The 23,595-nt window shown below is 40.8% G+C and overlaps 1 protein-coding gene across 2 annotated transcripts; it reads right to left on the reverse strand.

The window, feature by feature from the left end:
- Window positions 1–236: 236 nt before the first annotated feature.
- Window positions 237–23,562, reverse strand: STAMBPL1 (STAM binding protein like 1). 2 transcript variants are annotated; one of them, XM_056350988.1, is made up of 11 exons: window positions 23,233–23,562; window positions 12,044–12,235; window positions 10,947–11,164; window positions 9,523–9,598; window positions 8,010–8,105; window positions 6,404–6,758; window positions 5,661–5,785; window positions 4,624–4,761; window positions 3,861–3,973; window positions 2,178–2,277; window positions 237–538 (listed from the first exon to the last, which is right to left on the reverse strand). In XM_056350988.1, the coding sequence occupies exons 2-11, from the start codon at window positions 12,122–12,124 to the stop codon at window positions 482–484; spliced, it is 1,359 nt and encodes a 452-aa protein (XP_056206963.1). In that variant the 5' UTR covers window positions 12,125–12,235; window positions 23,233–23,562; the 3' UTR covers window positions 237–481. The 2 variants fall into 2 exon arrangements, with proteins under 2 accessions (XP_056206963.1, XP_056206965.1); XM_056350990.1 differs by lacking the exon at window positions 23,233–23,562 and adding an exon at window positions 12,697–18,519.
- Between the last annotated feature and the right edge of the window lie 33 nt (window positions 23,563–23,595).

The raw sequence follows: 23,595 nt of genomic DNA on the forward strand, positions 1-23,595 counted from the left end.
ATTTTGTTTTCCTGAGTGTTTTCTCCTTCACAGCCTAGCCAAAACTTGAGCTATACAAGGATGGAAAAAAATAATCACCCAAACTGATGTGTTTGTCTACTACATATAACGTGTATTCACTGAAGCAGTAAAGCGATGTACATAGCTGGAAGTCACAAAAAGCTAACCACTGTTAAAAACATCTCATTCTCAGAAAGCAATTAATGCCAAAAAGTGACAAAAGAAACAATAGTTACTGTTGTTTGAAGTTCCTTTTATTGTTGCATTTTACAGGTGAGATTTGACAGATTCAGGGGTAATGCCACTGAACTCCATCTTGACAGAGCCATGAAATAACTCCAAAACAGTCTAGAGCAATAAATATCAAACCATTCAATCTAAAATGTATAAATATAAAAGTCATTTCTGAAAACATAGGAAAAACAGGAATCCATTTTTCTGTTTTGGCCATTTGTGTTAACATCGTTATCGTCCATCTGTATCACCTCAGATCCAGCACAATTATCTTTATGTCTTTTCCAACCACATGGCTACATGGCTGCAGAAGAAGTGAACCCATTACTCAGAAATCAGTTTCAGTAAAATAGCATATGAAGGATACCGTTGTCTTTAATTTCCTGAGCCTGCTTAATACTGTGCCTTTCTATACAGCTTTGATTGAACCTGCCACTGTGCCTGTTCGTGGGTGACCCTGACTGTCACAGGGATAGGCTGCCGAGTAAAGCACGGACTATAACATCTAATGAGAAATAAGTTTCTAAAGAGGGTATTGTTTAGTGCTTAGCCTGTGAAACAGATAATAAGTCTGTGCTATCCTTTATGTACAGCATGAGCTACCTGAAATGGAGAAGGAAGGTGTTGTGCGCTGCATTAGAACAGATACATGGGGGATAGCTTCAAGGAAAGTGTGAAATATGTTCTTTTCCTGCAGTGCCTTCAGCTGTGTCTGCCAACATGATGGATTTTTTTAAGCATTTAGGAATAAATTGTGTCTTTAGACACAGTCATGACTAAGTAACAGCTTGTATTGAGTCTGTGGAGAAGAGTTTCTGCCAGAAACCAGATGCAGATTCGGATTGTATTAGTCAGATTTCCTGAAGCTTCCTGTAACCCCTGATATTTTTCCTCCAGGAAATGAGGCTGTGATACTACTGTTTTGGTTGGAATATCAATATGTTCTCGTGATTTTACTTGAAAGGATATTTGTGTTTGCTGGTATCACGTATCAGTGTGTCTAATGACTATAAATGTGTTCAAGTGGCCAATAACTTAATTGATGAACTAAGTCTGTAAAGAGCCACTGAAAAAGAGCCCAGCTGGAACAAAAGTCTTAAAATTTTTCAAAGCTGGACTACCTTCTCATTATCCCTACAGTTAATGGTAAAAGAACAAAACAAAACAGAGGAACCCCAGCCTATCCTTCTTTTGAGGAGTAATACTGACATTCTGAGAGATCTACAACAAAGAAGTAATTTCCAATTTCTTTCAGCATTGCTTCTCTGCATTTGATCATTTTATTTTGAGCTATATGAGTTGCTCTGTATTTGAAGTGAGCCCCATTTAGAAAAAGGAATCTTAGTTACTCAAAGGTAAGGATTGCTGTCTTCCACGTAACAGTGACATTTCTGATAATTCTGACTGACAATACTGTCCAGCCATGCATACAGCATACTATGCTATTAAAACATCAAAAGATAGGGGAGTTACTGAGAAAGGCTTATGAGAAGCCTGGCGAAAATTGCGGGCAATGAAGGAAACGGTGCTTAATCTACTCCTAGCTGCACTTTTTAGCAGCTGGGATGTTCTATTGGGACACTACAGTTGAGGAGAAGAACTGAATTATTTGTTTAAAAACTGAAGAGCTCAGGAATAACTCCCATTTGAAACTGTGGCTTTTGCTTCTTCTGAAAGCAGGTAAAAGTGGTGACTAATGGTAACTGCCTCTGGTTAGCCACCATTTGAATTGCAGTGCTTAACACTCATCTCATGGCTGCTATTAACTACTTAAGTAGACTCCTGATGTCTATCTTGGTCAGAAAAGTAAGGGTAATGAATTATTAAGATGAGGGGCAAATTATATTAAAAAAATCTAATCTGAAGCATGTATCATTCCTGCTTGCAGCAGAAGCATGAGCAAGAATTTGAATAGTCAAAACTATGTTGGATTATATACTTACATTAAATAACCTAGGGTCCTTTGTATGTGGATGGAATCCCTTCTTTTTACAAGCAGAAACTTCTAGCATTCCAGCATTTGTAAGTCGGAAGATGCCAGTGCTGGAAAGCAAAAGATGAAATTCCTGTTACATACTGCTCCCATAATACATGGCTAAGATTTCACATACAAATTGCTTAGCTTAACAGAAGGATGACAGAATGGTACTCAGTGACCTTTGATACACAGGAGGCAAGGCTGAGTTGGATTCTTACAGATATTTCAAATCAAGGGGAGACGTATTCCTGTAAAGGAAGAGATGATGAAAGGAAGGGGAGAGAAAAAAAAAAAAAAGAAAAAAAAAAAATCACAGTACTGGTGCTGTTCCCATTAGGCAGGTTAGACTGTTAAAGGCTGAGGCTAGCTTATATAGGAACAGATATAAACCAGGAACGGCTGTTCTGGATGGCGTTTCACTCGCTGAACTCTAGAGGGGCAGCTTAAAAGAGAACAGCCTTTAAGCTAGTTGTGTAAGTGACTGGTGAGAGTACACATCCTCCCTACTCTTATAGGTTATCAAGTAGTACAAAGCACTAGAAAATGCACTGCTGCATAGGTATGATCTAACACTTTTGGCTATTGAATAAAGTGTTAGAAACCCCTCCCTTCTGTAAAAAACATTAATACCCAATAACTACAGGACAGCGCCTGATTAATAAACATTACAGGTAGAAGTAACAGGTTAGAGGTGGTTACAGCGTATCAGCATAAACTATAAAAGCAGTTTGGAAGACCAGAGATTTGGGGAGGCGTGCAGGTGTGCCCTGGGTTACAAAGCCTAGTGGCTGTGCACTTGCCACTCGATCTCTATTTATAGCTTCACTGCCTGAATGGCCCGTATAGGAAGTTAGGCAACCAGAATGGGATTCATAGAAGCCATCTACAGGAAGGCCAGAAAGAAAGGCTAGAGAAATGCAGTCTAAAACAGTGGAGTTAGCCCTTGGGCCCTGAAACGCTGAGCACACCAAAGCAGAATCACGGAATTGTTGAGGGTGGAAGGAACCTCTGAAGAGTGTCTAGTCCACCCCTCCTGCTCCAGCAGAATCACCTTGAGCAGGTTCCCCAGGACCATGTCCAGTCAGGTTTTGAATATCTCCAAGGATGTAGACTTCACAGCCTCTCTGGGCAACCTGTCCATTATAAACCTTCACATTAATACTTACACAGTTCCACATTTTTCCAGATACTTATTGTGTGTATCTTATGAAATAATAAAATAAAAAAAGGACCTTATCAAGAAAGTGATCTTTATCCCTCTACTCTCCAAACTGCAATTTTCATATCATCCTAGAGAAATACATCTAACCGCTGCTCTGCCTTCACCAGACAGAATGAACACAGGCCTGTGGCAGGGCACTGGCAATGAGGTCTCCAGAAGAACAGCTCCTGTCATTACTTCTTGATTGAGCAGAGTATAAAAGTAAATAAAATTTAAACCCTGAGGTTGGGAAGGGAGGAGGAGAGAGAACCAGAAACAACAGTGTGTAGAAACTGACTGGAATGCAAGTCTAAACAACTTAAAACAAATTCATAATACAAAATTCTAGCCCTTCATCACAGTTGATATATGCTGTTTGCATTTGATCAAATTTTACAAGAAGCAGGAGAAAATATTGAAATATTACTTAGAAAAATCAGAACTCACTCATTATGCTTTGGTGAACAAACAATTGCAATGGCCTCTGGCAACATTAGCTGGTAAGAACAATGAGTATGAAGATCAACACTGGATAAGAATGCAGTTTGTGTTGGATGTGTCTACAAAAAGAAAGGGAAAACTCAACATATGAAATATTTCTTACAAATCAAGGTCAACATACATTCAAGAAGGAACAACAATTTGTAACAAGTGAAAGCATCGGTACTTCCCCAGTTTGGTTTCCTAAGTAAGTTCCTATTAACCCAGATTCTCCACTGTTAGGGTGGCTTTTCAGTATGAGATTTATGGAGGCACATTCACAACCAGATGTACAAGCAATTTTCTCATCATGGGGCGGAAAGGTGGAATGAAGAAGCACAAGACAAAGGGAAATTACCTGACTGTCCAAAAAGCCTAAGAGTGGCAGTAATATAAAATTTAAAAACACAATACCCTCCCCCCAAATTTTGAATACAGTAGAAAAATAAATGATGTTAGAAAGTAACAAAATACTCCTAACTTGACATAAACAACAAAAGTTGCACTGGCAAAAGCAGACCCATTGTGTCAACAGGATGCCTCAACTGCATTAAGAAATACCCATCTGTGGAGAACATTAGTGCTCATTTACATCACTACAATTAGAATTACGTGACCAAATTAATTTTGATTATTCCAGTTATTTCTTTAGCTTGTTATTCCCAGGGTTTCTTCCACATAATATGCAGAGCTGATACAGAAAAGCCAGAATCTACGAGCACATACATACATGGATCCAACCCAAAGTGAGGAGATCATACTGATCCTGAATACAAAATAATTCTTCCACATTCTCCATGTCACAGTAGTCTGGTCCTGCAGATTGCTTTGGCACTATTACATGGGTAATAGTAAATTCATTATGTGTCTGTAAAACAAACATCGACTTAAGAGTGGGACAAATGAACTAACGAATAAATGCTGAATCAGAACCTGAAAGATGTCAGCCTATCAGCTAGAACAAAGCAGTATAGCTCCACTGATTCCAGTGCAGCTGTACTGACTTACTGCACCTGCAAATATGCCTTGGCATTTTATCATGAAAACATACAGGGCAGTATTAATAGCAACACAAGACTGTCGTATTGAAATGTTCTCAAAGACCAGTGTGAAAAGTTTGTCCTTTAAAATAATTAATAGGATGAGAAAAGAGGTTTGAGAATACTATAATAATTTTCTGTGAAACTTGGAACATCACTACTTTTGCTATTCTTTCTCTTTATACAATTCAGATACACTTGGACATCATCTTTAAAATTCTTTGTATGCCAGCATCAGCCATGCCATCTTTCCCTACTCTAAAAAGACATTAAGTACATTAAGTGTTAATGAGGTCAAAGGAAAAAACACCCTGAAAAGTCAGATGTTCTACAGCTTGACAGGGGGATTTTCTTCTTCTTTTTTGTTGTGCCATTATGAATTTGATGACTGCAGTAGATTCTAACAGTCTTTATATTTCATTGTCCTGCAACTAAACCTCACTTACCTTAGATGAATGCCAGAGAAAGTACTCGAAAAAGCCTGTATTGTACAGCAAGCTGAAAAACTTGCTACATTTTATAATGACAGCAGGGTACTTTGATCAGATGCTTTCCCAATAAGGCAAGCCCACACTGCTGAAATAGCCACTCAGGTTATTATATGAAGTTAATTATGTTAAACATTAATTGTTTAGATCTGCTTTTGCTCTGAAATTGATACATTACAGGAAAATACAGCACTATAAAATATATCTTTCCCCATACAAATGTGAGGGTTAAACTGTACCAGTTTTCCACAGAGAATTCCACATGTCTCTATTCCTCTTACTGTATTTGCCTCTGCTAGCAGCAGAAATTTGTGACAGAGATCCCTGGGCAAAATGACGCCTCTGAGTGCTTCAGCCAATTGAGCTAACAAAACACACACACAAAAAAAAAAAAAAAAAAAAGGGAGGGGGGAGAGAGAGAGAGATAAAGAGGAATTTGCAGCTTACATAGTGAAGTTCCCTAAAATAAGGAAATACACACAGTTACAGGAAATTATTAAAAGTGAAGGAATTATTCTTATCACATCACAGATTTCTAATGAAAATAAATCTACAGCACAAGCACTTTACCCTAGATTGAGGTCACCAGCCTGTAAGATAGGCTCACTAGCCTGCCCTTGAGGTGACAGTGAGCTGATACCACCTCCCAGGCCAGGACTTTCCAGGGTGAACCACGGCAGGTTTTGCTTCTGTTCACTTGAGGTCCACAACAGGGTTCAGACTTCATTCCACAGGAACACTAAAGCTCAATCTCTAAATCCATCTCTTGGTATTCAACTGGAAAATGCAAAACTCTGCGACTAATCTCCTCTCTTGAAATGAAGAAAGTCTATGGAACGGTTGTGTGTACACCAACCTATTCATGCTTATTTCACTATGGATGTTCTTACGGTGAATAAACACATATGCATATGCAATATGTGGACTGCTATAAGCAGCAAAGAGGCAGATAGAAAAAAAACCCCCAAAACTCTGCACTTACTCTGAACAGCACTTAAAGTAGCTGCTGGCTTTAAGACCCGGGTTACTGGAGGCGAGTGTCCAACACAGCCAGATGTGCTGCTCCTCTCTTTTTTCTCAAGCAGCGTAGTAGATAAGGAACTGTTCTCTGGTACAGAAATACAAGACAGCATACTTCCATCTATCTGTTCAGACATAACCATGCTTTCTTTGATTTTCTGATCTCTAGCTAGGTCTTGCTTCTTAAGTTGATCCTCAAAGAATTGAAACTGTTCTGATTCAAGCTGCTGTTGCCGCATATGCGCAATTCGTTTCTTCTCTGCCTCTATTAGCTGCTGATGCTCTAGTTTCTTCAGAAATTCGGTTTTACATTTGTTCTGAAACATGCAAAACAGTGACATTCTCAGAACGCTAAAAAAAGCTACAAAAAATGAAGGCAAAGAAGCAATCTAGTTGTTTAATAAAACCATCAAATCCTATCATTAAAAATTAAGTCTTTTGGAACTTGTTTGCTGAGCAGGCAAATGCAACTATATCCCCTGTCGTGCTTTGTGCTTTTACTTCAGTACTGACAGCAGTGGCCTCATTTGCCCATTATAATAATTAGAAAAAGACTTTTCAGAACAGAGATGGCAGAGACTAGGCACAAACACAAGCCCTTACAACTTTCAATGCAACAAGAGACCCATGAGCACATGGGTTTTCTGGGTAGATTTCATCATCAGTTTTGTTATCTGGTTTTGTTGCCTGTTGCTGCTGTTCGGATAGGCTGGTCGACTTTCTCGAGTTACTTTCTTTCCTCGGCTTTCCCTCGATTGCTTAACTTGGCTCTGATGCACAGCCTCCGGCGCCCTAGATGCCTCCTCCACTCGGTCTGTGCCCCCTTGCCCCCAGGCCACCTGCTGTTTCACAGACAGCAAGGGAAGCTTCAGCTTTCAACAGCCCTTCCTGCTCCCTGGTAAAGGAGAGCAGCAAGCATCTTCAGAAGCAAATGGGGGGAAAAAAAGCCAAACCCGGAGCAAAATAATTTCTTGTCATGTACAAAATAGAGCAGTAAAGAAAGCCTCAAACCAACTGATGACAGAAATATGGGGTGTGGGGTGCTTTGGGTTTTGGTGTTCGTTTTAGTGGCTTCCCCCCGCCCCCCAGTTCCCTAAGTCCATTTTAAGGGAAGGGAAAAAAAAAAAACCCAGATGCTTTTTCCAAGAGAAGTTTTTAAAACTACAGATCTTATTTTCAGTGACTTCAATACACAAGTAATTACGGTTACTTAAAAAACTCAAACAGGATCAATTCAAACTTGAGCACGTTCAGAGCCAAGGGACCTTTTCCGCATACTCATGTAAGTGTATTAACAATCTCCTCTATAAAACAGAATCAGAGTGTACCAAAGACCTATCTGGATATTAAGTAAATATCACAGCACATTTATTTCCAAGTGCATGCTTGTATTACTAATTTTCAAATGACCAATTGATTAGAATCTGAGAAGTGAAAAGTCATTCTAAGCAGCCTATGAAATGATTACATTCTTGTAGAACTGGCATTTTACTGCTTAATTCTTAAGAAGTTTTATATGACAAAAATATTCATAACAAAAAATTATTTAACAACCATATAAAACTTACTTTGTTTTGCATGTATTCTTGATATTCTAAGTTATATTTTTTTAAAAGATCTCTCTTCAATTCATCCGTCCGTGGAAATGCAACCTCCTTCAGTTTCTTTGGGGTGGGATGGGGGAGAAAGATAAGTTTAGTTTTCACTTTTTAGAAAAATCACCTGGAAAACAAACTCAGCTGTAATAGAGGTTTTAAAAAGTAAAAAATACAAGAAAATACTGCTCTTTTCCCAGGAAAGAAAGGAGGAAATACACACTAAATCATCAGCTTATGAAATTTCTATAGTACAGTGATTTCAATAAAACTTAATTTATGTCAGTGAAAGGTGTGACATGACTGCTTCTTATCTCAAGGAAAGGTTAGTCCTTTTTCTAGCAATTTGTTGTCTCTGTTTTGTTTAATAGGTGTGTAATGACTAACATTTTTGTTGTAAGTGTGACTTATAAAAAAAGATAAGTCACCTTTCAATGTTTCAGGTAGGATCATCACATTTTTCTCTGGGACTCCCTGGACAGAAATAGGACTGAATACGCCCATTTCCAGGTGGGGCAAAAAAAGAACGTTTATCTGCAGAGATAGCTACAGCTGTAGTTTCCTGTGACAGCCCCAGGAGACAAAACAATGGTGTTTGTAAAACAAAAGCAATGCCCTACGTTTTCTACTGATGCAGAGGCTACTACAAAATAATTTAGAGGCTCTGTAGGCAAGGAAGGGAAAGAGACCATTACTGAGTGCAAGAGGAGTGAGCGTGTTAGATGCCCTTTCTCAACAGGGGTGTTTTCCTAGATTGTGGGCCACAGTAAAAAATTTGGTATGAAGCATTTTGGCTTTGAATATAACATTACTCAGCTTTAACAGCAGAGAAAGCATGCAAATATGACAGCATGAAGGAGGAGACACTCATTCTTGTTCTAACAATTCCCATTGGGCAATTCCAGCTGCTTTAAGCTCAGTATTTCTTTTTCTCTATTTCTCTTTTTTTTTTTGAGGGAGCAGGATGGGGAGTAAAACTATGTTGAATACAAGTGGAGGGAAAAAATCCAGTAAAAACTAAGTAAATACATATTTGGTAATAAAGAAAGCAAAAATATACTTTGATTATTTAGCAAGGTAAGCAAATACTGCACAGACACCAGTAATGCCACACATCTCTCTCTCCCTCTGCAATAGTCAGTCTGGACCATCATCCACTCCCATAACTGGGACCAGAATCTAAGTACTGTTAAATTAGTGTATTTTTAATACGTAAACTTTAAGAAAGAATTATACCTAAGTTTCCAACAATCTACCAACTTATCCAGAGACCATTCTTGTTCACCTTTTAGGATGGTAATTTAATTTCCAGTAATGATCAAGTGATTAAACCAAAACAAAACATGAATGACTAGTGGAGAAAGGTATCAAAAATTCAAGCTGTGGTGGTTGCCGTGGGCTATGTGTGCAGTGGGGGAAAAGGAATGCTGGCAACGGAGAGATTCTGGGACAAACATTCTTAAAGGCCAGGAAACCATAACCCTACCTTAATAATATCTTGTTTTTCTGGTACTGCACATTGCTGATAGTCTCGGTGATTGGGCAGCTTTTCTACAAACAACCTAGAAAATTAAACATGCATGCATTTACCTCAGTAGCCAGAGGAATACCCACAACAGCTTTTATGTTGGCAGAAAAATCAGTTTCACATAACTGTTAAACAAATTCCAAATGACTTGGAGCAGGTTTCTACACATTTGTTTAAACTAAGACTTAAATTCTTGTATTGGCTTGTATGGGACACACAGGGTAATAACAGCAGGTTATTTTCTACATCTGAATATAATTTGGTTTTCATTAGTAGTGGGTTGGGTTAAAAAAAGGACTAACTAGCAGCCAGCACCTAAAAATAGCCCTCAAAAGCATCTACCACCTAGTCAGTATTAATAAATCCTATTTCCACTGTCTTTATCTTTCCTTAGCTGAAATGCTGAATCTTAAACAAGAACTCCAGAATGCAGCACTGACTATCATTAAAGCTGTTATTTTCACTAGACCAAGCTGCACAGCTAACTGCAGTATTATTAAACTACCCAAACATCTAAATTATGTCAACACTCAGCTGCAAAGAGTTTGGAACACACAGCTGTGATCATTCTTTCAGCAATTGGTACAATGTTTACTTCCACACCCTCTTTTTATAGAGACACATAGATTTAAAATTAAGTGAATTAAACAAGGTTTGGTCTAGCTTTCAGAGCATGAGGAAAATAAGGGGGCGGGGGGGGGAGGGGAAAGAGGTCTCCTATTACAAATGTTTTAAAATATACATACCAAAAAAAACCCTTTCAGAAGTAAGAAAACGAACCAATCAAACCTACAGCAAAACTAGCTAGTTAAGAGGTTTAAATCTGCCACTGATACATTTTTCAGCTGGCTGGTTTGAGAGTAAGAAGCAATAAATTATACTTAAACCCTCTGGGGAAGTAAAAAGAGGCAAAAGCCCATTTTTTCATGATTTTTTACGTGCTGTGCAACACCAGCATCTTCAAGATTAGCAGAAGCTCATAGGGCTATAGTTATATTAAAGGCTCAGAAATCTTCTTTTAACATTGCTTTTTAAGCCATGAGCTGTATTTGACCAGCATGCTGATAGATGCAGAATAGTCTGTGGGAAACAGTGCTCAGAGTATAGCTTGGTACAGTAAAATTAAACCTCTGTATATTAGGATAGTTCACGCCCAGCAGTTAATAGATGAATAGATGGATAGAACTACCATACTAACTTTTGAAATAAAATTATAAGAAAGCCTGTGGTTAGAGTAGAGATCTCCAGAGAACAAAGCTATTCTGCAAGAACACACTGAACATTTTTTCTCATAATCTAAAGGGATGCCCTGTTTTCACTGCAACGCTTCATTTCAGTTTGCTCAGAATTATAAGTTGTAACGACTACAAACAGTTTCTTACGTTATGAACTTATTATAAAAAACAAAAGCATTCTCCAGGTTTCCCTCCTCCATATATATTGATGCCATCCGCTCCATCTCTACTCCAGATCTAAAGTAACGGCGTGGAGTGATGTCTTCATTGATTGTGATATTGCTGCCAAGTTTGCTTAACGCACGTACTCTCTCTTCTGGGGTCACAGAGATGTCTGTATGGTCAGGAATAGCTACTAGCTTTTTCTGAAAAAGAACAGAGGGATTAGCAAAGAGAACGAGATACTACATTTCACTTTCATTTAGTGTTCTCATTCAAGAAACTCAAGGGAAATCTTCATTTTTTTCTCATAATAGGCATTGGTTTCCCCACCACTAGCCACAGTTGAAACATTCCAGTATGTTTCTCAGTTGCAAATAAACTGTGATTGCAATTACAAATAAAAACTGACCTCATCCCCCTCCCCATACCAGAACAAAAATAATTAAGTAAACCCCTGTAAAAATGATCAAAGGCAACACAATGTGTGTCCTCTTTAGAATCCCCTGCCCATGAAATTCTGCAAGGTTCTGCCTTAAGGTATTGACATAATTTGATGGAGGGCCTGAATACTCAGACTCCTATTACATGATGCATAGGGTATCACTGCTGAGTATAGTTCAGCTAATGAAGAGCAGTAAGTTCCTCTGGTCAGTCAATAGTTCACTTCAAATGAACATTTCCAGTTTCAAATGAGGCAGTTAAAGCCTAAGAAGTCAGAACTAACTCTACTGAAAAAGAAGCTTAGCTGCTTACTATAATCATTACTTTCCCATTAAGTGGCTAAATAACTGGCTACTGCAAGTTGTTTCCTCTGATGAAAATTTTTACTTTCTCTATTCACAATGTTCAGTTCAATTTCTTAAAAACCTGATCACTGAAACAAAACAAAACCCCACAAAACACATAAGTAGAAACAAAATAAATTCCAACAAAACCATCAGGCAGAAAGTGGGAGGAACTGGCAGCATGCTGGAAGAGACCCTTGTAGCTGACAGCCAACACTGCTAAACAGTTCTATCGAATTGTTCCCTATTTGAAAGAGAGGGTGCTCAGCCATTAAAGCATTTCTTTGTAATACGAACCAACGAGCTGACAGTGAATGGTTGTTCCATGTTGTCTGTCTGCAAACCAAAGAGACTGCTCTTTTCCTCCAAAGTCTCCATCCGACTGCAAAGGGCAGTATCAATCCAGTGCTCAATTTTTGCAGCCAGCTATCTTACAGTTTATTAGCCCAAGGGAAACTTGAACATAGATATGCTGGTTGCAGCCATGTGCTGGAAAAAATAAGTAATTCAGATTAGAAATACATTCAAATGTCACATAAGTTTGTATGCCTGCACCCACTCATTACTTCAGCATAACAGTACTTACATATTTAATAACAATCTAGCAGGCATCTAGAATTCAAAATGGGAATGCATGGGGCTTACAGGATAGTTGTGGACTAGCTGACCTGTTCTAATGTTATTACAGTGGATTTGGACACAATATAACAAATTATTTTTACAATTTCTGCAGCAACTTAAAAAACCCCCAACTTTCAAGCATTAAGTAAAAAACTCAACAGTTCCAAGACTAATCACAGAATCTCTGCTTCCTTGAACATATGTTTTGACAAACATATTTATAAAGTGTGAATCTGGCATAATTTTTCCTGCTAAGCCTATAATTAAAAATAAAACTTAGCACACAAACTCATATCAGTAATATAAAGCAGAGAAAATACTTCAAGCACCATCTGTTCCACCTGCACAGCTTGCTGACTTCAACAACACTCAAGATGCAACGAATTCTGATGAGTCAACTGGAGGTAATTGCTCCTTGCACAGCTCTGAACAAGTAAAGACAAATATTTAGACATGCCGACGTCATCAGCAAAAAACCAAACAAACAACACTCAAAATGCAGCCCCCCCACAAACCAAAAAAAAAATCCCCCCAAAATCCCAACCCTGAAAGGGAAGTGAATTATTTAAATTACACTGGAAATATGAAAATGGAGCTCCTAATGTGGTTTTTCGCTTCTGTGCACTCAGTCCAAACAGATTTGATCCTAAATGTCAAAGGCACTTTATGTATTGCAATAAATATGCTTTATGCTTTTGTAAAAGCATAGAGAATGGGTTCAGCAAAGATATTTTCTCAGCACACCTCTCTCTAGAGGCCAGAGGACTCTGGCTTAGAGAAAAACAACCCTAATGTGTTTTTAGCTGGTTACATTTCTCAAGTATCGATTTCTATATTTGGGTCTTCCTCATTTTTTCCAAAAACTAACGGTATTTGTTAGATCAGTCTTCAGTTGTAACCATTGCTGCAAGTATTACAGGAGACATTAAACTCATTTAAGTAATATGCTTTCTTTACACAATCAGAATCATCCCGTTCTACTTGTAAAAGCCCTTACTGGTATACTCATTCCATCTTATTAAATCAATCTTACTCCACTTCTATGCACAACTTCCCAATCTCAGCGAACAAATTCTTGCCTGACTTTATACTCATGCTCCCCATTGTCAAGATTTTTATTCTCATCATCAGGTATGTCACAGGTCTATGGATTCAATTTCAAGACCTGATCTTTAATTTAAAGTATTCCAAATGGTTGCACAAGTGACAAGAAAAAAGTGGAGCATGGCCTATATACCCAAGAGATCAATGCTAATGGAAACAGTTCTCTAAACAATTTAATTTTACATACATGGAGCTCTGGTGTAAATGATCAGCTTGGCACGAGAGACTATTCATTCCTTATTCACAAAGTGTAGAAAGGCCCCATGGGACAACAATAATGAAACAATCTTGCTTTAGCCTATACCAGGAAACATACTACCTTATGGCTAGTTCCCCCTGAAACCCTTCATCAGCCGAACCACTGTAGATGTGGTAGACTGTGAAAGGAAAGGGCTAAAAGCTTGGCCAGAGCAGAGCTCATCTTAGTCTTCTGCCCCTGCAGCTCAGACTCTAAGCAGAAATAAAACCTTCAATGACAGACTCTGCATTCATATGTTCTGTGTGGCTCAGGAATACAACCAAAAAAACCCAGCCAACCCCAAAACAAACAAAAAACACAAAAAACCCACCCAAAACAAAGCAAAAAAAGCAAAGCTAAAAAGCATGTATTTCAAAACCATTTATTCACTCACTCATGACTTGTGAATTTTTTTTTTCATTTCCCCTAGAAGCAACTGGGAGATCTATGATAGTTGAATGGAAGGCTGGTTTTGGTCTAAAGTATGCATCCAAGTATGACAAAGTGCAGAGTAGTCTAGTAATTCAATTTATTAAAAAAAAAAAAAAAAAAGCATTCAAAAGTAAAGGTTGCAGAAATATATGTCTATTCAATTCCCTATTTCAGTTAGCAGTCTTGCTTTCTTGATCAAGAAAACAGCTTTTCAAGACTTTCTTCTTTATGGACTGTCTCTAAAGCCTAGTGAGGAAATGAATATTTAAGCAAATGCTCTTGACATGCTTCCCTACAGAGGACAACGATTCCCACACCTGGAAGACCTTTCAACCTAGCTGGTAAGCAGGTGGAAAAATGTTAGCTCAGCAAGTGGGAAACACAAAAGCCACTAACTGGTGGTTCCGTCTGGGTTTTTTTGAGCCAGTGTTCCCAAGGAGGTCTTTGTTAAAGAAGCCTATGGCATGCCCCAGCCAAAATCTCTTTGGAAGGGGCACAGGGAGGCACCATGGAACCCTTTACTTGCAAACATTTCTCATCTTGGTTGCCTCTACGAATATTCAAGTTATAAACACAGGTCATTTCAGTGATTTTTTTTTTAACCTAAATAAGCGTTAATAATAAAAAAAATTGTAATACCAGGTATTTTAAAGAGGAGACATCTGGTAACAGGAGAAACTCATACTTCCTCAAAATTGTGTCAGAGCTTTGAAAGGATGAAGCATTTCTGCAGAGAGCATAAGCCAAGCCACAGTGAAAGAGCTTAGTAAAAGAATCACTGCAACTAAAAGAGGAAACTGACTTTTAAATTTGGCTTCAGAAACACATTAGAAACCAGACACTGTAAATAAAGAAGAAATACTAGGATGAATCTGTACCACTTTTACAAAAATACCAAATAAGACTCAAATATATCAGCTATTACAGGTGGCAGAGTAATAAAAAAAATATGTAAAAAGAATGTGAAAGAATGCGGGCAGTTTTACAACTGCACTCCAATATATTATCCTTAATACACGGACACACTGGGCAGAATTATAAGCTATTAAAATGCAGAAAGTTATGTTTTACTAAAAACATCACCACAGGCATGCCTGCCAGTTTCCTGGAACGCCTCTGTGCATAATGTGCTGCATGGCGCGGCTTCACAATCACCTTCAGCTGGCGAAGGCCATGACACTGCCAAGGGGCTCCCTCACCCCCACCGTGCTTTTTTGCACTTCCATTTTCTTGACACCTGTGACTTCAAGGCAAATTGTAGCAGATCCGAATTAAAACCACTTTTTAGTTTAATTACTTCCTTTTCAAACTCAGAATGCAAGGGAGGAGGCAGAAACATGAAACCAGCAATACAGACTTGCCACTTTCTGAGGCAGCGCTGTCCTGGACTGTTATGAGCTCGCTTTGAAAACACACCCCAAGAGCTTGTACAGTGCCTGCAAGAATTGCCCAGTCCTGATGAGTTACTCCTTGTCTTCTGGAGATACACTTGTATTGCCCTCTACAAGAACAAATAGAAATTAAAATATCGAACCTCACTGTGTAACAAACTAATTACATTCAAATATGCAAAATAGTTACGCTAATACAGTGAATTACACTCCAACCCCAACCACAGGAAATAAGTAGCAACGCTAGCTTGGAGCTGTCTTAGTCTATCAGAGTGCAAAGTGCTCTAAATTGTAAGAGTAAATATGTATTTTTCTGCTTTACAATTTCAGGTGCTCCAACTAACTTCGATGGGCTTGGGTAATGTTTGATTAAGAAGAAATGTCTGGACATTCAGCATGCAAATCAAGCTTTTTCTAACGATGGATCTTCTGTGAGTCATCATCAGAATATAAATATCTAACATCCATTCAACAGTTAGGAAACTTTTCTTGAGTTGATTGGTAATGGCATTCCTCACCAAATCCCATTTCCTCCTCAAAAAACACTTGTTTTCCCATATGATCCAGCTTATTATACTATGCATTAATCCTTCGTAAAATCCAGCTTTATTAAATCAAAGGCTTTCACCCACAGAAAACAGAGCAAAGTGAGAAAACCAGCATTTCAAATGGCATCGAAAGTCATTCTTTCTGTTCAGGCTAACAAGCACAGTACCAAGTAGCCGGAAAGTGAAAAGCTGAGAGCACAATTTTAACTTAAAAGTATATGCAAATAGTAGTACATGAAGACAGAATAAGTATATCAAGACATATCAAGCACCTCAAGAGTAGGCTAATAAAACAGAGGTGGTATGAGAAGATCCGGAGAATGCAAACACAAACCATCATGGTTTTCTGAGAGGTATGATATGATTCATCACAAATTCTCCAGTGCCCTCAGTTTGCTGCATGCTGGCGTCTTTCAGACGATTGCTGGGACAGATGGATATAGACAGACAAGAGCCCTCTGCCTGCGCTCCGAGCCTGAGAGCCACGGCCCAGCTCGGTCTGCAAGCTATGTAACTGTGACAGCGAAAGGTGGCACACATGGCTGCACAGCAAGACTTACTAGCTCAAGCACGGTATGAACTGTTCCAGTTACACAGTTTATGTTTGCAATGCCTTGGTGGAGCCAGCTCACAGCCTGGGCAGAAAGAGCTTGTATCTCCATGCATTCTTATGACTGAAATGCCTATGTAGCATGGCGGGTCCTACACAGATACAACCTGACTATGTGAGATGACTGTATCAGCAATGACAACAAAGCTAAGCAGGACTGTGCTCTGCCAAAGGATGTGTGCAGTGACTGGCAGTACCACAGCAGGAGTTGCACTGCTCAAACATTCCGGAAAAGACAGCTCGAAGTAGCAGTACACCTCCCAGAAACTGACTGCAGAGCATGAGGACTGAATTTCAAATCCTTATCGTGATCTTGAGGCTGATTTTCCTTCTTTAGTTCTTCAGAAGAGGTTTTGAAATGTTGAATGAGCTTTTTAGATTTATGAAGTGGCTGACTTTAATAACTATTGCTTTAATCATTAGTTTCCACTTTGTAACATTAGTTACTTTGAAACACTTATTAGTTACTCTGAAACATTAGTTTCCTCTTTCTAACATATTTTTAAATTCCCAGGGAATTAGTCACAACACACTGAGTTCACTGCTGTTACTAACATTGGCCAGTATTTTCACTAGAAAGTTGCATTAAAGAGATCAGTGTTCCAATTGTCCACAGCACTTTTTTTCATTCAGAGCCTAGGTTCTAGTGTTCTTGGGGCATTAGGAATGATTTATTCTTCGCATGTTTTTAATAGTGGATTACTTCAGAAATGCTCATTCTTTTGTTTGATAATTCAGTGGGATGTAAAGCCCAGATGTGATTCCTATAAAAAATAATTCACTTCAGTTCATTGGGATCAGGATCTTTATAGTATATCTGGAGATATTTGCTAATACAGGAGTTAAAATGTGGCACAGTTCCACTTTTAAACTACTCGAGAGCACTGTTCTGCATTTTATCCCATGGTAAGAACAACCCTGCTTAAAGATTGCCATCAGAAGAGTCATACTCTGTTTTACTACACTAGGAAGTGTGGTGATTATAGAATCCTAGAATAAAGATGGATCTCACACCATAAAGGGGCCAGTTCTCATTAAAACAGCCAAATTAGCAAGTGCAACCCCCACCTCTTAATTACCCATAATGGAAATAAATTGCCTCAGCTAACTTGAAATAGGGCACATTCAGTGACTGCCAGATGAAGACAAAAGTGCCAATAAGTCACCCATGATGCAGATACTTGTACTTCTGCACTTTGAAATGGATGTTCCAGTGAATTTTGTGAAAAACAGGTTAGAAATACAGGCACCTAACTCATTCAGCTCTTTTTGAAATGCCAAGCCATGTATTGGCACAGCACATAATCATTTATACACATACTTGGGTTTGATATAAAATAGGCTAAACCCCAGCCTAAATAGCAAACTGCCTTCTGTTGGTTCTCTCCAAAAAGAAACAGCATGTTCATGTGTCAACATGTTTTTTGAAACAACTGTTCACTGTTAGAGCAAGTGATTCAGCTAGTATAGTAATTAGTCTCTTTGGAAAAAAACAACAAAGCACTGAATGTCATGGCAAGATCATTCACTTGTGCAGAGGAAAAAAAACCCAAACCATTCAACCAAAACCAGCATAATGGCCTTTCAGTGAAAAGCAGCACCACAAGGAGCCACTTGCTGAGAAATCTTTCAATGGAGAAGTTGCTCTTCATAGTAGGAGCTACTAAGCTTGGCTCTAGAAAAGCCTCTCTCAGTAATGGTTTACAATTTAACACTGCCCCTTAATGCCATGCCTCCATGTAAACAGCATTGCCAAGACCTCCTCCCAGGCTCCACTAGCTCCTCCACAGAGGCAGCTACTGAGCTTTACAACCACCTCTCCTAGAAGTGGGTCAGGATTATACCCTCTGCTTCCCACCCACTGGTCCCACCCACCTCCCAGCACGCTGCCTAGAGGTCTCTCCACAGACTGTGCCAGGGGCGTACAGACAGTAGCATCTTCACCTGCTTGGGTCCAGAGAGGGAGAAATCATGTGCAGGGATATCCTCCATACACAGATGTGCCAAACCCAAGTCTTGCCTATATGCTTATGCCACTCAATGCTGTATCTTACATCACAAAACTGAGCTTTATTTTCATCTAAAGAAAATGCAGATGACAATGGTCTGTTTTCCCACAGTTAAAAAAAGTCAGAACAATTATTGGAAGACTTTTAAAGTTGTTCTACAAATATCTGGATGACTGTAGTTAGTTAATATAGCTACTTGAATACCGCTGACCAGCCATTTTCTAGGGACAGTCTTACCTTTGGAATAGAAACAAACATTACTGCATTAAGAAGCTACTTCAATAATGTTAGATTGCTACTGGGTCTGCTAAAACTCTGATAAGCCACTACAACATGCAGATAACGTCCAGCACTACACATGCAAGCACTTGACTTTTACTCCCTACAGAAAATATGAATGTAGAACCTACAGGCTTTTTGCATTGTTTCAGAGCACAGAGGAGACCTCTGGCCTTCACCTATTTTCTTTTTCATTTTTATGCAGATTATTTCAAAGTCAAGATCTAGTATGGTTGTCCTACTACAACATAACCCTATGCATTTGAGCTGTACACATAGATGATGGCTTGCTACCAGATTTATTAATATGCTCTATCTATAAAGATCTTAGTCACTTTTAAATGTCCTGAAAAACAGACTGGAATTATTGAACACTGAAACATGCATCTGTGAACTGCTGACAGTTCTTTCTCTTGTAGTTTCTTGTGTCAAAACAAAACAGAATCCCTCCCTCCCTCCCTCTCCCCTTTTTTGTAAACCATTCACTTTCAGCAGAAAAGCATTTTTAACATAATGGCTAAAGTATCGCCAGCGTCAGAATATCTTGGATTACAAGCAATAGCCTACTTAGGCAGTCACTGATATATACTTACGTAAGACAGAACAGCATCTTTCCAAGGACCCCCTGAAAGGATGTTCTAGACATGGTGTAGAAAAAATGCCATTTGCTTCCTTCAGGAAATCTACAACACCCCCCCATGAAAATTAGCGTACCAGGGCACAGTAAGCCAGAAATAAATGAAATAGCTGCTGAAATATTATTTGTTATTTGAGGATTCAGCTGAAATACTGAAAAGATACCTGCAATACATAACATTACTGATAACACTAACTTCCACCATGAGGACAAGAAGCTGTGCTGCTAAGGGAAACAAATGAGTGGCTAAAATCAGCACAGAGGTCTGCAACACTTTACAGATGTCCAAGGAACAAAGGAGGCATGATTCCTTGCAAATCCTCAGGTTTCACAGATTCTTCTGCCTGTAGCCCTACTTCTCTCAGAGGCCAAGTCCCACTAGGGCAGAAGGGTTATGAACCTTCCTGTTCCTCCTATAAAAGGCAATGATTTTTCTGGCAATATTTGTTACTTAATTTTATACCACTTTCAGACTCCATAACCTCTAACAAGGACAGTTGTTAATTGGGTGAGTAACCAGTTGCAACCATCAATTTCTGTTTCTATCTGATGATAAATTCCTATTCTGTCTTATTTCTTCTGGTTCATGATGTAGGTGACAAAAAAAAAATTATTAAATTTAACTGACATCTTTGACATACAAATTCACAGTTCACCTGAAGTCTATTAAATTGTTTATAAAGAATGAAGCTTGCCTTGTGGCACCAAGTTTAGAAAAAAATAATTTGGGGCCTTAGTTCAATAGATTCTGACTATTTTGTACACTAGTGGTTAAGTAAGCAAAGTGCAGGTAAAAAACTGATAGTGATAATTATCTACAGGATGGAGTGTGGTCAACCAGTACAAATAACTATCACTTAATCTGGTGTGTTTCTGCAGTATGGTACTTGTATTAAGCTAATACAGTTAGTTGATTTCATAATGAAGTCTTTGACCTCCTGTCCTATCCTAGATGATTCAGGATGTCTCGTGCTATGAGCAGATGGGGAAAAAGAACCAGGAATATCTGGCTCTACAAGGAGAATTCAGTGTGCTTTAGATCATTTTTTCTACTTGGGTAGGTACAATGTTTCATTTCTCTTTTGTGAGTTTGCTGAGATTGACAGCGGTAAGCACATATTTTATAGCAGCACTGACTGTAACGCAGTCAGCTCACAGGGCTGCTTGGAAGTCAGCTGAATTATCCAGAATATCAAAGCTGAGCACAATGATTTGTGGCTAACATTTCATACACTTGCAGTCCAACAGGCTACTCATCCCAGTGAAGCTATGCACAGAAGCTTTGAGCCTATTTCCAAATTATTTGCTTTTCCCTTCAGGATGAGCTCAATGGTCTTTGCAACTTACTCAATCTCCTTTCTGCATCAACAAAGAGAGCTAGACACCTCTGAAAGCCCTTTGACAGTGGTTCAGGGATGCTAAAAGAAGAAGCTACTTTCTGCATTGATTATGTAGTGCGCCCACAGCTTCCCTAATGCAATTCCATATGTTGTGTGCTGAACTGTGAGTCATCTAGAGCTGCGAGTAGGAAGTGGTAGGCAACGGGTTGTGTCTGAGCAGGTGCCCGACTCACAAAGTTACCATCAGGTATCATCATCTCTGTAAATTTGAAAATGCTGGATTTTTATAAAAGGAATGCCTATGCAACAGTACTAAGCCTAACTACACATGTATCGTTCAGAAACTGTACAAGCAAGACCATTTGTTTTCATGGACTGATACTTCTATTTATAATGGAAACTATGACTAGAAAATATGTTGTCTGGCTTGGCAAACTAAACGTTAAATATTTATTAAAAAGACAAAGGCTTTCATTACATGGCAGCAAACTAAGTTTCAGAACACAAACTGGAAATGTAACCTTTGATACAGAAATAAAATCTCAGGAGTCTGATAAGAACAGAAAAAAACCCACTATGCATACAAATCCAGCAAACTGAGATCAAATATTTATTTTTATACAACATTTGCTCAGTGTCTTCATTCGTAAGTCACCTTGCCCCTCCCTCAGCAGTTGCAGACTTTGTGACACCCCTCACCTTGAGCTATACTCTTCCTCAGCTTGGTGATTAACTTCCAGGAAATGCAGTAAGGGCTGACCTTGAGCATACTTCATGCACAGAAAGAAAACCACATGAGAACTACCTTCACAGTATCCCCACAGCAGTATCAGTAATACACGATTGCAGGACTGAGCGAGACACTGACTCCTATTTTTAAACATAATAGTACGGAATACACCCCCTGCACTTAAAGCCATTTAAAATGCCATTTATAAAAGCATAACTATGAAATTTGTGCCTACAGAATTACACAGGATTTGGGAGGAATGTTTCTTAAGCTCTTCTGTGATCTATGAAACTCCAGACTTGTCAACAGTGGCCTTCGGTTTAGTTAGTCATACCTCTAGCACCTAGACATGCAATGGATCGGGCAGAAATGCATGCAGTACCTCAGAAAATCCAGATGTTACAGAGTAACACAACATAATGCCTCAGCAACACCTGCAACAACTGAGCTAGACTCCATTGTCCTAGAGATCTTTCATGAATTTCTGAGTCCATATCCTACTTTCTTGGACTTGGTCTAACGCAACTTATCAAATATACGCAAACCACAGCTTTGGACAGTCAACCACTAGCCTACAACGAGGAGAAAGGCCACTTCTGCCAAGACAGAACTTTCCCCAAAGCAGTCCTTGCCTGGGGAATGAACTCCCTGGGAATTACAGCCCATCCCTGACTCTGAGGTGCACCGCTTTCTCTCCTCTGTAGAAGGTGGGGTTTTGCCTGCCCATGACTCTTCAGACTAGCGTTCTGAACCACGTGCGTATTAAAAATAATTCCAAACTGAGAGAAATCGCCGCAGGAGAGACTTTTTGCCGCCCTTCTGAAACAGGGCAGCGCATCGCCTGCGAGCGGGCGCGCTGCGTTCCTGCGGCGCTCCGGGGGCACCTGGCGGGTCAGATGAGGGGGTACAAACCGGGCAGAAACCGCTCACTGAGCCACAGGCGCCCAGCGACCACCACCGCTCTTTTTACAATCTTCCACTTTCTGTTCCCGTGATAATCTTCCACGTGGACACGGAAATTAACAGAGCGCACCGCTGAAAGCCTTGATTTTTCTGTCAGACACGCCGCCGGCCTGAGCCTGCTCCTCACCGCGCTACACCGCCCGGCTCTGCGGGCGCGGCGGGGCCCGCCGCCTGCCCGGCCCCCGCCTCCCCGCGCCCCCCGACGCGGGCCGGCGGCACCGTGAGGCCCACGCCCCCCCTCCCCTCCGCTCCGCGCCCCCCCTCCCGGTCCGCCCTGCCGCGGGAGCGCCGTCTCCCGCAGGCCTGCCGGGACCGCGGCACCTGGCACCGGGGCGGGGATGGGCCGGGCCGACCGGCACCGGGGGCGTTCGCCAGGGCGGCGGGGCTGATGGAGCTCGCACCGGCCGCGGCTACCGCCGCTCCCCGGCCCCGGAAGGGGCAGCGGCGGGCACGGCACGGCGCCAGCCCCGGCTCCCTCCGCCCGCGGGGCCGCTGGCGCAAGGCGGCGGGCGGAGGAGGGGGGGCAGCGCCCCGCCAGCTCCCTGCCCCGCGCTCCCCGCACAGGCAAGGCGACGGCTGCTTACCGGGTCTCGCATCCGTGTGAGCGGCCCCGCCGGCCGGTACTGGAGACAAAGCGAGGGGCGCCCGCCCCGCCGCCGGGATAGGGAGGGCGGCAGGAGTGGCCTGGTCCTCCGCCGCCCGGCCTCGCCCCGCCGGGACTCGGTGCCCGGGGCGGCCTGCGCAGGGGCAACGGAAGGGGGGCAGGTGCCGGCGGCGCCGCGGAGAGGAGCCGAGCCGAGCGCCTTGCGCCGCCGCGGCCGGCCCAGGTTACGGTGCGGGGCGAAGGGAGGAGCCTGCGAGGCGCCGGGGCGAGCGGCGTGGCCGCGGCCCGCTCCGCACCGCGGGGTCCGCCGCCGCCCACCGCCACAGCCCGGCGGCCGCGGGCG

Source organism: Falco biarmicus, chromosome 9 (genome assembly GCF_023638135.1).
Source record: "Falco biarmicus isolate bFalBia1 chromosome 9, bFalBia1.pri, whole genome shotgun sequence".
Classification (NCBI taxonomy): Eukaryota; Metazoa; Chordata; class Aves; order Falconiformes; family Falconidae; genus Falco; species Falco biarmicus.

Coding starts and splice junctions, on each gene's coding strand:
- STAMBPL1 (XM_056350988.1), bottom strand. CDS start 12,124: ATGGAGACTTTGGAGGAAAAGAGCAGTCTCTTTGGTTTGCAGACAGAC. Junction 6,759..8,009: donor AAGAATACATGCAAAACAAA/GTAAGTTTTATA, acceptor TGCATGTTTCAG/AACAAATGTAAAACCGAATT. Junction 539..2,177: donor AGGACCCTAGGTTATTTAAT/GTAAGTATATAA, acceptor CTTCTTCTGCAG/CCATGTAGCCATGTGGTTGG.